The 14,243-nt window shown below is 44.1% G+C and overlaps 1 protein-coding gene across 1 annotated transcript; it reads right to left on the bottom strand.

Moving 5' to 3' along the window:
• Positions 1–396: 396 nt before the first annotated feature.
• On the bottom strand, positions 397–13,983 carry LOC126284457 (endocuticle structural glycoprotein SgAbd-9). Its single transcript, XM_049983378.1, has 4 exons — positions 13,900–13,983; positions 9,660–9,805; positions 4,831–4,957; positions 397–1,537 (listed from the first exon to the last, which is right to left on the bottom strand). Exons 1-4 carry the CDS (start codon positions 13,906–13,908, stop codon positions 1,376–1,378), a joined length of 444 nt encoding a protein of 147 aa, XP_049839335.1. The 5' UTR covers positions 13,909–13,983; the 3' UTR covers positions 397–1,375.
• Between the last annotated feature and the right edge of the window lie 260 nt (positions 13,984–14,243).

The raw sequence follows: 14,243 nt of genomic DNA, 5'->3' as shown, positions 1-14,243 counted from the left end.
TTTACACATAGTTTTATTATTAATATCCTTAGTGCCTTAAAAACGCTGAGACAGGTCGTTAACAAAGTACCAGCAAAAGTCACTAGATCAAATGCTCTAACAGATCGTGTGATTTCCCGAACTGCGACTGTGGAGTAAGCATTTCGAATCGTGTTCAAACACAGCCCTATTAACAACCTCGATGTTGAAAGGTGATAATTTACTATCTTACTTTCTTCTTTCAGCCTACAGCTCTGCAGCTACCACTAAGTGAACCGGTTACAAGATTTCTGAAAAGTGTTGCGTGTATGCTGCAGAATCCGTATCACACAAACAATTTAGGAAAGCGCAAATTACGTGGTTGCAACAAAGGAAGGAAAAATGATGGGATGGTTGTAGAAAAAGACTAACACGATGTGTTTTATGAATAACTGTGGAGTTTTATTGCTCTACAATTAATACACAAACTATATTTAAATACATTAAATTACAAAATCGTCACAGTGACCGTCGAGTCATTTCCAAATCAAAGCCATGTCAGTTGTACGGTGGAGCAAGTCGCGTAGGGAACCAAGAGGATTGGGCTGTCACCAAGATTCGGTCCGCATACCTCGTCGCCACAAGTCAGCACCTCCAGCGCTTGTAGGAACGAAGACGAGTAGTTCTACAGAGTTACAGATGCGACTAATGTGTAAAAAGAGAGCAGTATTATGAGGAGGATGATGGTGCTTTGCTTTTCGATGGTTTGACAGGAACTGTTTCAGATAATATACCTGTACTTCAGTTCAGCAATGAGATTGCGTGACTGTCGACACTTGCAGAGAACATCCTGGATGAAATATGCAAGAGATGCCTCCGGTGTTGCGTCATTCGCATTAGGTTATACACACCACGCAGTGGAAGAAGCGCGATAGCCTGTCATTCCCAACGATCCGCGATTTGTAATTGTGCAGATGTTGCTTCACGCCACGAAGCTCGGATTGATGAAATCACTATACTCGCATCTGTAATTTCCCCACGCCACGGAGGTGCGACTTGAGGCTCGTTTACGAAGGAAGCTCGTAATGAGCAGGAGAAGGGAGGTAAATGGGCGACCAGTACGTGAAACTGGTCAGAGATATGAATGGTGAAACACAAACGGTGCAAGGTGTCTTGCTAGCAGTGAGAGACAGATTGGACGGAAGGGGCAAGTATGGACGAGAGGCAACCAGACCTCTGTTGAGCACTTCTCGGATCGCCTCCAGTGTTAACTGGGGAGTCTGAGATGAGCGCAACAGTGGGGGCCGGTGTGGTTGAGGTACTTGTCAGGATGCAGACCGCTCCTGGGCGAAGGTCCCTCGGTTCCCGGGCGCCACGGCGGGCGAGTCCTGTGCAGTTTGGCTAAGGGCGTAGGTCCTCAGAAGGGCCTTCCGCGGAAGGGGATGGGCGTGGGCACTCCGGGCAGGATGGGGCCCTCGGCGCGCGCCTGCGCCACCTGAGCGGCCACGGCGCGGCTGATGGCCGGGGCGACCACGTTGCCCACCGGCTGGAAGCCGTTCTCGTCAGCCACGTAGTTCACCTGCAAAACGAAACGGCGGTCAGATGATGCTGGGGTGTATCGAGAGGTTGGAACAATGGAAAATTGTACTGAAATGCAGCGAATTGACGCATGGTGCACGGAATGGCAATTGAATCTCAATGTAGACAAGTGTAATGTGCCGCGAATACATAGAAAGAAAGATCCGTTATCATTTAGCTACAATATAGCAGGTCAGCAACTGGAAGCAGTTAATTCCATAAATTATCTGGTAGTACGCATTAGGAGTGATTTAAAATGGAATGATCATATAAAGTTGATCGTCGGTAAAGCAGATGCCAGACTGAGATTCATTGGAACAATCCTAAGGAAGTGCAATCCGAAAACAAAGGAAGTAGGTTACTGTACGCTTGTTCGCCCACTGCTTGAATACTGCTCAGCAGTGTGGGTCTCCGTACCAGACAGGGTTGATAAAAGAGATAGAGAAGATCCAACGGAGAGCAGCGCGCTTCGTTACAGGATCATTTAGTAATCGAGAAAGCGTTACGGAGATGACAGATAAACTCCAGTGGAAGACTCTGCAGGAGAGACGCTCAGTAGCTCGGTACGGGCTTTTGTTGAAGTTTCGAGAACATACCTTCACCGAGGAGTCAAGCAGTATATTGCTCCCTCCTACGTATATCTCGCGGAGAGACCATGAGGATAAAATCAGAGAGGTTAGAGGCCACACAGAGGCATACTGACAATCCTTCGTTCCACGAACAATACGAGACTGGAATAGAACGGAGAACCGATAGAGGTACTTAGGGTACCCTCCGCCACACATCGTCAGGTGGCTTGCGGAGTATGGATCTAGCTGTAGATGTAGATTTAGAAAGGCGGACAGATAAGCATAAGTGTACCAGGTAATCAACAAAAGTAAAACAATGCTAATAGGAAGCAGTCGAATAAAATCATGCAGTGCTGAGGCAGCTATATTAGGAAATGATCCGATGATGATAGCAAAATAAATGGCTATCGATGAACTATGTGGAATACTAAATTTCATACAAGCAATGGCAAGAACGTCTTTCTTGAATGTGTTTCTCTGGTCTCTGTATACGCCTCTCCCGATAGACCATTGGATGGCAGCTGTCACTGTAGTTTTATGTAGTAGGGACGACATCTTCAGCTGAAGGCTCATACCTACTCCAGGTATTTCTCTGGAGAGTTATAGAGAGATAAGAAGGATTGGAGGGGATAGAATAGTGTGGAAACCTGCATGGAGCCAGTCTTCGGACCGATGAGCACAACGCTCACGAGGCTGTGCAGCCAAAATACAGCACTGAGAGGGGGTCAAGTGAAACAACTAATCGAGGGAATGAGATAAAATTAAATTCCAAGGGCACTGAAAATCTGGTGGACCAGGATCTACCAAAACTTCTGCCCACAAATTATACTGATGGGTAGATTACGTTAGGTTGTGTGTTGGCGAAGCGGATTAACGTGCTGATATAAGAATAACCATAATTCCTTTTATGGTTCGTATTTTACCCATTTTGGAGATCGCTGAATGTTTTGCAATTATGATTAGACGGCTGGTATCGATAGTTGTGTCCAAAGTGAATCTTTTACAAAAATGTACCAATAGTAGGTAATATTTCAGAAACTGACTATTGTGAGCTATTTGTCTGTTGACTACATATGTTTCAAAATAAATAAGCCAACAAACTCTACAATTTCGAGCTGTCGTCAAAAATAGGTCGGTCGAAATTTGTTGACATCCGAACGTCATATTTTACCTGTAACGTTGTTATGGTGGGCTGTGTAACATCATTTCTGCGCAATCAGAGAACATATCGCGGACAGTATTTACTTTCCTTTGATGCAATTTTCGAATAGTCTGATTTGTAGCTTGTCCTGATGTCTGTATTATTCTGGAAGAGAAGAGTTTGGTTGCAACTTCGCAAAATCAAAGAATTTAAACAGAGAATCTTAGTTAAGGTCACATCATTTATATGAAACACAGAATCGGGGAAGAAAAGGAAGGGGCGGAAGGGAATTCGTGACTTTAAGCTCCATGGGGCAAGGTGGTAATGCAATGGCGAAAGTTGAAAATTGGTGCCCGATCGGGACTCGAACCCAGATTTGCCACTTCTCACGAGCCGTTACCTTGTTCGACCGACTCAGATTTCCAACTTATCGCACCCTGAAATGTGTCCCTTTTCCAATAGTCCCGTACTCGCAAATTATTGATTCCCTTAGGAATTCTGACGATATTAGTGCTTTCACACTGAAACAAATGTCAAGGAGACCTGTCCGACAAATCAGACACAACTGAAAAAATATGTATATTAGATGACATCCGCACTGCTGCCTAAAGGTATAGGTTTATCGAGCGTTAGCGTAGCCAGTGAATGTGATTTCAGAAGAATAAACGAATTCTTGTTGTTCTGATGAGATCATGCGTCGAAGTAGAAGGGTGCCATCAGTAATTTCAGTATTTCCTTAAAATGATTCAGAATCGTAAATGACTTGTCCACGGTAGAGTTTTTCGTTATGGGGTTACTTGAATACGTTGATGTTAGAAGCACTAGTAGAAAATTAAACTGAAAGTGGTTGATAGTTGGCATATCCGAGAGCTACGTCAAAGTTTAATGCCATGTTGTTATGCATGCATTGATACCAGTAGTCGTCACTTTGTACAACTGCTATAAACCTACTTTCTTGCTGTAAGCTGCAGTTTATGTCAGTAATTAAGGAAACATTGATTTATGGGCCATGTATTCGTCAAAGTAGTGCTCACGATTTTTTTCCCATCTGTATAATTTTAGCTGTAGAAGTATGGTTCGCACCTATGTAAAGTACGAACTCTATAGGTGTAAGGGGAGGTGAGGAATTGTGTCTGTCGAGGGAGAGAAAGAGCACCACAGTTTTGTAATAAGGCACCAGAAGAAAAAGATTAAATGCGCCCTGGAAGAATAAGTAGAGAGGAAAATCTGTAAGATTACACAAATTTATCAGCGATTATGAATACAGCAGTCATGCTGGGGTGAAGAGATTAGAGTAACATTCGACGAATGGAAGACGACAGACTGGTAAGAGCGAAAGTGAATATCTTCAAAGTATGCGTTTGTATGCTCAACTGTGACCCGTATGTGCCTTTAGCGGCGTCTGCGCTCCGAACTAAGCCTCGAATCTCCAACCGGCTTGGAGCTTCTCTCGTCTATGACGATTCGTTTCCTTGACGTTTTTGTCGCCATAAACGGCTTAGAAGAATTCCAGCGTCGGTTATGGAAAGTTGTCCGGTAGCACTGCATCGCAAAGAAGCAGCGGCGACCAGCTGTGAGCCTTACCTGCACGGGGACGCCATCAGTGCCAACGTAGGTGTAGGAACCCTGGACGGCCTGGGCTTCCAAAGGAGTTCCAGGAGCGTTGACCACTCCACTCTCCTGGCGCGCGCTGCCGTCAGCGCTCTCGTAGCTGAAACAGGCACAGTGGCTCCATCACACCTCTGACGCCACACGGTCGTCACGCACACGCACACACACACACACACACACACACACTCACACACCGGACAATCTTCAACATCCCTTAATTGAGTTCCAGTCCACTAGTTCAGGCAAAGGTTTTCGTGAGGTTTCCTTTGCCCATCAGGCCAGTGTCGGAACTGGAACTAACCTTGCAAGTTTTCCCAACTGAAACCCCTCCTACCCCACTCTCATCTAAATGAGATATTTCACTGAATAGAAGATGGTGTTGCTCTGCAACATCCTGCCCAGTTTACATGTGTACGGAACAATGAATATGCAAAATATTGCACGCGCACAAACACACAATTTTAATTTTTTGGCTGGGACAATGAACTGTGTTGTTCGAGTAATAAACTTAAGCGCAAAGCATGGTTAGAAAATAAGTTTACTGTGACCATAACAGGCTGTGGTTTTCTTTATGCTTGGAGGGTTGGCAGTACTGAGTGGTAAAGAGGGAATCCCCTGACCAGAGCGAGCATTACAAGAACGCGGTGTTACGTAAGCTCACGTTGTAGTGACCAGCTGCGTGAAAGACGTCAGTAAAACATTCAGCCAAGCGTGACCCACGTGTTATGATCCGCTTCCTGCCGCCACCGAGAAGTTTTATTCGCGAATCAAAAAGATTTATGGTGAAAGTATTATGAATAGAACGAGAGTGTTTAAGTGGTGTCGGGAGTGTATTGGAGGAAGAAGAAATGTTCATGACGAACAGAGGAGCGGATGATCTTCCATTTTGACTGACCGGTTTGGGAAAAAAATCGAGAAACGTGTTCGTGAAGACCGCCATTTTACAGTAGATGAAATGTTTGCTACGTTTATACAGCTCTCCACAACTCCCTTACACGAGATACTCACTGAAACGATGCGATACCGGATAATGTGTGCAAGATGTGTCTCAAAACAGTTGACTGAGCAGCAGAAGAAAAATCGGGTCAGTAGCGCCAACGAGTTTCTTCAGAAACTTGAATTCGTTGAGGATTTTCTGAGCTCTAATGTAACTGGAGATGAAACGCGGTTGCCTCATTACACGCCTGAGACATAAAGATAGTGCAGTCTACAACGATATTGTGAGAGCCTACAAATCTCAAAAGTAACACGCAAAACAAAAGGAGGGGAGTGCTGACCAGAGGACAGCACTTGTTGCACTGCCCTGGCCGCCGTCAAGATGCTCTTCTATTCATCTGGGTATTTCCCTAACATCTGTTTACTTCCCTGAAGGGGAACATGAGTTGAATTAAATTTTCAAACAACGAACAGGGGCAGAAAGAGGTACTGAAGTGGGCGAAGAATTTGGCGGACGAGTACTTAGAGGACGGTGTAAAGGAGCTTGTGCCATGGCATACCATATTTATGACGATTATGTGGAAAAATACTCAAGCATATCAACAATATCTAGTGACTTTTTTTTTTCAAACACACCTTTCCTAAATAAAATATAAAACCTAATACATTTGCTTCCTGAAAATACCTTGTATTTCCAATCCCCTAGAGCTGACCAAAGTTTTTGGGAGGTTCCCCATGGCTATAAGACGATTGCCAGAACTGGGAATCCCCTCGCACTTATTCATAAATGGGACTCTTTTTACCCCACAACCAATCCAAGAACACTGCATACGACGAGTTTTCTGTATAGACACTTAGGAAATACACATAGCCTAGGCTTTTTCTAGTTTTTGATAGGAACTTATCGTCCCAGTATTAAATTTCATGGCACTTCTTCCCTAAGAATTGTTACGTCGAGGTATTTGTACGAGTTGACTGACAGTACGTGTTTTTCGATTTCTTAAGCACACAATTTTACATTTAGGGAACATTTAAAGCACGTATGCAACATTTGCACTACTTTGAAACCTATTCGTGATTATTTTTGCAGCTATTTTTCAGACACTGCTTATTACATATAACTGTTCCGTCCACTGAAAGTCTGAGGTTACTATTAACATTATGAGGAAGAATAGCAATACAGCAATCAGTTGCAATCCCATAGTTTTTTTTTTTTTATTATTACGCTTGAGTTGCCTTCTGCCTGCGTACCAGTAAAGTCATATGATGACATGTATTACAGTGAGTTTATTCTAAAAAGTGGCAAATACACTGAAGACGGGTATTAGTAGCTGAAATTATTAATAGCTGAAATCTAGATTCGCAGGAATTTAAAGAAATCAATGGGATTGCGACTGATTGCTGTATTCTCATTCAGTCGCCGTGCACAACGGTTACGTATGGAATCAAAGTTGGTGAGTATTAATATTGTCTGCCAGGTCACTAATATGTAACTCAACAGAAAGGGACCCTTCTCAGGTTCACGTGTGATGTTTTGCTGGCGGCCTTGAACAGTTGCTTTCGGAATGTGACGTGAGAAAAGCGCAAGTTTTGTTTGCATGACGGATACTTTCGCATGTGGTGTTGGTTAAAATGGGGGACGTCATGCTGTTTGAAATACATGGTTACGTTTGAGCTACCGGACGTTGAGTTGGCCAGTAGCTCACGACAGCGCCTCCGACATTAGAAGAATACTGTCGACGGGAGTTCACGCTTTCCTCGTAGACGCGGTTTTGCGTAACCCGCTACTGGGCGACTCGCGGCTGGGTCAGACCGCACATCGAGCATCTGCCGCGGAGAAACCTTGACTCGCAGCAGCGGCGCTGCCGTGGGCGTGAGGGACCCGGTGCCGGCACCGCACACAGCGGGCAGGCAGGCGGGCCGCCACACGCCCTTTCGCGTCGTGCGTTCGTAAGGGACCAACCGCTAGCGAAAGCTGTCGAGGTGTGTCGACTGGATGTCGTAGGATCGAGTCGAGCCACATCCGCATAGCTTGCGTCACCTGCGTAAATATCGTGCAAGCCACTTTACAGCGCATCCCAGAGAGTGCTTCGTGCTGTAATTACTGGCTACCTTTACTATACACGCATGAACCGAGAAAAGGCGTCTGGGTGAGTCTGTAGACGTCCTGGCCCCACTATCTTGTCCTTACGATACCAAGAAGAACTAGACGGTAAAGACAGTACAACAACTGCCTACTACGAAACACTTTGCCTTAACTTTTGTTACAAGGAGAGTGTAGAGATTTTCTTTCCAATTCTGTGAGCGCCATCGTACACGACCAAAAATAAATGTGGTAGTCTTAGCGCCGCTCCTACTAATTGCTCCGTCCAGTTCCTACCCTCCTTAAATTCCAAATAATGGTGGAGCATACCTCTATTCTCGAATAGAGTATTAGTAAACACGCATCTACTTGTACACAAGCTACTTTCATCTGTTCCACCTTCCCTACCTCGCTAATAAGTTTCGAGCTGCAGAATTAGATTAGTTTGGTTATCGTTGGATTATAACTTGAATATTTGTAATGCTTAAGTCGTTCGTATGCATCATTGTTCCGAATTACGGCATTACTGAAATTCGGTAGGTCTTCAGTAGCTCCTAATCTTACTCAACAATCCATATGTAATGCTAGTTTTATGGAGGTATAACGGCAGTACGTAACTTAGTACGCGTGCTGTAGACTACCAGTAAAATCTCTTTTCTTTTTTTTTTTTTTAATTCATGCTCCTCCATTTCCTTGCGCCTTAGATTAAGCCTACATGAATCATGCGTCTTTTGGAATTGGTAATGGTTGCTGATGTTTTATCACCTTCTAGAGAGTTTTTGTAGGAGAACACGAAAAAAGTTAAATGATGTCCGCTCAGTTAGCTAAGTGCTCAGCGCGACTGAGTGCAATATAGCGGGCCAGTGTTTGACCTACGGCCGGATCGGAGATTTTCCCCCCTCGGGGTATGCGTGTTGTGTTGTCATCATCAATTCATCCTCGTCAACACGCAAGTGTCCTATTGCGTTGTCAACTGTAAAGATTTGCTACTCGGCGGTATAATTTCCCCAGCTGGGGACTGCCGGCCGTCGATGGCACAGAATCATTTCACTTCAGCTAAATGAACTACTCTGTACGTACTTGGTAGCTGTGCCTGTCATGGAAACATAAAAGTTCCATTTTAAAGAGCAATCTTGAGATGAAAACTTTTTTTTCATTTCTTTCATGGACTGAAATTGTGCGTATCGTCGCTCACCTACTGGTTAGCTGATAAATTTCCAGAAGGTACAAGAAACAATGAGATCTGTATTTTGTAAAGAAAGTACATCCGTAGTTCTGTTACAGGAGACCTCTCAATCACAGCTGTGCGTCAAATTCGTCCATCTAGCACTGATGTAGTATTGGTAAACCTTTAGGCTCTAGTAAATTAATGTTGTTATTCTTTGTACATCTTTTCATCACAGTGACAATGACCAGTGTGGTGACATTACACTACAAAATCAGAGATTAGATTTGAGAGACTCGAATTCTGAAATAATATCGTCACTGTTTCAGTATTAAGGCCATTTATTTCCCTGTATAACTGTGAAATGAGAAGTCGAGTTCCGAGCACGACTTTCACTTTCGTTTTGAGAGAACCTGTCGACTGTCAGCTATTGGAAATAACTCCGCGACCTGTGATAGTGTGTGCCCCGAAAGCACAGTATGAAGAGAGCAAAGAATGGATGAATTTCTCCGGTTGAACTTCCGTTTGGTTAAACATTTCTAAGTTGTTCACATCTGCGAATGTGTCTTTTCTCGTGTACCTTCCACAGGATTGGCACTCGGGCAGAAAAGTACTCACCTGAATGTGTAGGAGCCGTCGACTCCGTTGAGGTCGAAGTTCTGACTGACGATGGGCACGAAGGCACCCGGGACCACGGGTCGCGGCGCGAAGGGCACCTGAGGGGCGGCGCGGCACACCACGGCCAGGGACAGCACTGCCAGGATCTGCAACAACACAGGGCGCAGGGTCCTCACCGGGGGTCGAACGCCACTTCACCTACCACGAGGCGCCACACCACCTTTACCTCAACTTTAGAAACAGCGTTTCACCGGACAACCGACCAACTTTCCTGAGGCGAATTTTATGGCCTGAGAATTCAATTGCACATTCAACTGTGGCGTCAATGAGCTTCAAGGAAACGTCATGAGTTGCAACAGTGGCCTTCCAGTCAGTAAAAGTGTACAACGTAATGTAGAGTTAAGTAAGTTTACAGTTACAGGAATGAAGTTCCTTTCCTGAAGTTTCATGTTATTCAACTCCGTAAACTGCAGTTCAAATGGTTCAAATGGCTCTAAGCATTATGGGACTTTACGTCTGACGTCACCAGTCCCCTAGACTTAGAACTACTTAAACCTAACTACCCCAATGACATCACACACGTCCATGCCCGAGGGAGGATTCGAACCTGCGGCCGTGGCAGCAGCGCGATTCCGGACTGAAGCGCCTAGAACCGCTCGGTCACAGCGGCCGGCAACTGCAATTCGATTGACGTTATGGAATGGATTTCATGTGTCAAGTACATAGACCACACAATAGATGTCCATCTAAGAATGTTAATTAAACCTCAAATATGGTGACAATATACAAACTCGTGGCCACTCCTATGTTGTTATAAGGAAGCGACATGTGGTTTCTAAACAAAGGGAAAGGAAGAAACAGCGTTACGAACGGAAGTAACGAAGTTTATGAGAAAAATAGCACAGTGCACAAGAACATGTATGGGAGGAATTGCAAAAATAGCGAGGGAAATATAAAAAGAAGAAAATGAGAGAATATTTTATGGTCTACAGGAAAATTTAAAATTCTGAGGCGGTGAATACCTACTTAAGCTTCCCAAAAGGTATATCTACACACGTGATGATGGCGAAAATCTTCAGAAAATGAAATTAAGATTTCGTGCCGTGCCACAGTTATTATGAAGCGAAAGAATAATTAGTAAAAGGAAAACAGGTACAATTGTGGTAAACTGTTGGAATAATTCCACTAAAACTTATTCGAAGAATATGCACGTAGTTGAGATAATGAGCCGTCAAGCTAAATCCCAACTACCCCGTATAAGAAAGCGTTATCCTTTAAGTCCGTATACAAAGTTAGGAGCTGAAGGAAATACGTTCACATTTTTCCTTATTACGATGTCGCGACATCCCGATGTTGAAATCACAATTGGATTACCTTGACAATGATGAGTTTAGCTAAGCAGTCACCTCAGAAACCATAGAAAATTTTAACCTCAGTGGTCGAATCGATGTTTGCACAGGGCTCTTGCTGAAATAGAGCTGTAAAGTTAGTTATTTACGGACCTTTTTCAATATTTTTGTTTTAAATTTGCCAGCACAAGATATATTGGGATGAGAAAGACTTTCTGAGCCACCGGTGTTTCAAGTTTCCAGAACTTGTTATCCGATGATTATGAAGGATACGAACCTAACACTCCCACATAACAGAAGTTGTGGTTTTTAGTATGACATGCAAATTTGATAAAACTGAATTATCGCCTATTCCCTTTCATAAAATTCAGCAGGCTACAGTACAAGCAGTTTTTAATAATGTTGCATATATGGCAGCATTCCGATATTATTACAGGCTGATTCTATCGCTGATTTGTCGCAAAATTGGCTGATGGGGCAAAAATTCAATGTTTCTTTTCATTGACCACAGAGCAGGACTCATACTTTCCTGCTCATTTTCTATGTTCCCGCTTTCCGCGCTACCAGACTCGTCGGTGGCGTTCAAAACGAAAATCACGTTTCTACTGATGTCTTTTGTGTAATTTCACAAGAAACGTTCAGTTTACTGAAACAAAGACTGTAACTGAAACGTGACTCCACCCAGTCCAATTGTGCTTTTCCTCCGTACATCGAATAGCCGCAGAAAAGAAAAGCTCTTGTTTCTATTGTTGACAGAGAGAGCAGGCCGCAGTCAACGTTCAGGCAGCTTCTACGAACTAGAGACTAAAGGGCAGCCGATAGGAAGAAAAGGAACAGTAATTCTCCGGTTATTGTGCAGGTCGCAATTAATGCCTAGTCTTTGTGGGTAATTTGTAAGAAGAGGCCGTTGGAACGTAATACGGACAGAGGATGAACTAAGATCCTCCAAACAGTCGTCTATCAGACAGCGTAATAGGTCCCGCGGAGGTCAGGCCTGAATAGCGGGAAGGTCATCACGCAAAGGCTGAGGGACCGCCTGCGAACGCTAAGGCAGCGTTTCGTCCTTGCAGAAAATAACAAATATAGTTTTCTCCAAAGCAAGAAATCTATAATTCTCAATGAAAATTGCCTCCAGTAATCTCTTTTTATTCCAGAATTCACCGCAACAGGCACAACACAATAACTAAAAACTGTTGTTATTTTTTTAACAATATTTAACTATTTGCGCAGAGGTATAGTAGACTATAGTATTCTATGGTATTACACTGATAGATCGAAACTTCTATTACTGTCTTCAGACAGAAAGTATTCCCTGCTTCCTTCTGCAGATGTTGTGCTAGAACTAAATCAGAAGACTTGTGAACATTCGAGCCTGCGTATAACCGCAGTTGCATTCCCTTTTGTTGCTGTGCAAGCTGCGAACTTTCATTTGCAGCAACTGAAATCATTTTAAGTACAGCACTCATTTTTTGGGAAATACATTTCAATTTTTTCTGAAAGGAAATGTAATTTTCAGTTTTGTTCATAAAATACATGGGTGTAATACGATGCAAATGAAAGCGCGAATTAGGTTCTTTTTCTGCAACTCTTTTACGAATGAAGTGCAAAAGAAGAAAAAGGATTCAGTTACTGGCATCAAGCTATCCAAAGAATGCACAAAAGTCTCCAATTCTAGAGGGTCATTTTTGCTGATTTCTGTAATTTATGTTGTAAAAACCAAATATCGGAAAACTGATGTTATTGAAGAGCTCGAGGAATTCGTTATTACATACATACCGAGGTAGAATTGAGGAAATCATAAACTACAAATAACAGTGAATTATTTAATAGACAATATTATCTTCCTACACTGCTCAAAAGGTGGAGCGTAGATCTGTCTTTTCCACCTTCTCTAAGTAGTATCATGTTAAGTTCTAAAATACTGAAAAAGTTGATTACGTGGTCCATCATAAGCATATATGTTGAAGTCTGTAAATAGGATAATTACTGGAAAATTAGATCAGTTTGGAACTGTACCCTTCAAGGGCTCCACTTGTCAATGACTCCTTTTAACTCTAAATTACTAAATACTGAAACGGTTCGACATCAAGGAAAATCAGTAGATTTCTTAATCGGCATAACTAGATTGTAGTGGGGGGTCGACGTATCTCATGCAACAGAGATCGTAGCGTTGTTATCATCGTACAGTTACTCTAGTATCAGTATCGGTGCAAATGAATCGCACTGTTGATAGTTACACATGACAAGTTGAAAATGTACTGGACAAAGAGTGGATTGTTGGTTGTTTTGGGGGAGGAGATCTGACAGCGAGGTCATCGGTCTCGTTGGATAAGGGAAGGGTCGGCCGTGCCCTTTGAAAGGAACCAGCCCGGCATTTGCCTGGAGCGTTTTAGGGAAATCACGGAAAACCTAAATCAGGATGGCCGGACGCGGGATTGAACCGTCGTCCTCCCGAATGCGAGTCCAGTGTGCTAACCACTGCGCCACCTCGCTCGGTCAAAGAGTGGAGTCCACAGAAATGAACCACCACAGTACTCCTCAATTTCCCCTGCCTTCTTTTGTTTCTGAAACTACAGAGTCACATCCATTGTGAAGGTGCTACCTCAGCCATAGATTTTAGTATGATTCTACATTGCGCATCCGAGCTGATGATGTTGATTGTATCGTATGATTGGTTCCATCAGAGGCTCAAATCGAGTCCCGTTCGCCAGGAGAAAGGTTCAGACTCATGCTCACAGTGTTATTCATCAACTGGAAAAGCAAGGGTTCACGGTTCGAATCCCGTTCCTGCATACATTATGAAACTACCAGGAAGTTAAACTTCAAAGAAGCTGGACAAAGATGTGGAAACAAGGCAAACCGAGAGTGACCGTAGAGCTCGGCATACTCACCAGCTTCATGGTGTTGGTTGAGAGAGTTGGCGGTGTCCTGCCTGAGACTGCAGAGGATGCTGTGGCTAGCGACTGTGCCTGCCCGGTGTCGGACGGCGGTATATATAGCTGGCTGGGCTCCTGCGGCAGGGCGGCGCGAGGAGCCGAGGCGTGGCCCTCACCCCGATCTCGCCCCCACCACCCCGCCACCAGAGCGCGCCGCGGTCGCACACAGTGCCGGCTCGGCAGAGGCACACACCTGGACACCTGAGTTAGGTGGACGGGGAGGGGGGGGGGGGGGGCGAAGATGCGAACCGGAGCCTCCGTCCCCCAGCGAGACGTGAATTATGGACTCAAATCTGGGG

Source organism: Schistocerca gregaria, chromosome 8 (assembly GCF_023897955.1).
Source record: "Schistocerca gregaria isolate iqSchGreg1 chromosome 8, iqSchGreg1.2, whole genome shotgun sequence".
Lineage (NCBI taxonomy): Eukaryota > Metazoa > Arthropoda > Insecta > Orthoptera > Acrididae > Schistocerca > Schistocerca gregaria.
This window is presented reverse-complemented; position numbering and strand designations above follow the sequence as displayed.

Bases quoted from the DNA above. Each gene is read 5' to 3' on its own strand.
- LOC126284457 (XM_049983378.1), bottom strand. The intron at 4,958-9,659 runs GTGAGTACTTTT...TGCCTGTTTCAG, and splicing joins GACGGCTCCTACACATTCAG to CTACGAGAGCGCTGACGGCA. The intron at 1,538-4,830 runs GTAAGGCTCACA...TTCGTTTTGCAG, and splicing joins CTGATGGCGTCCCCGTGCAG to GTGAACTACGTGGCTGACGA.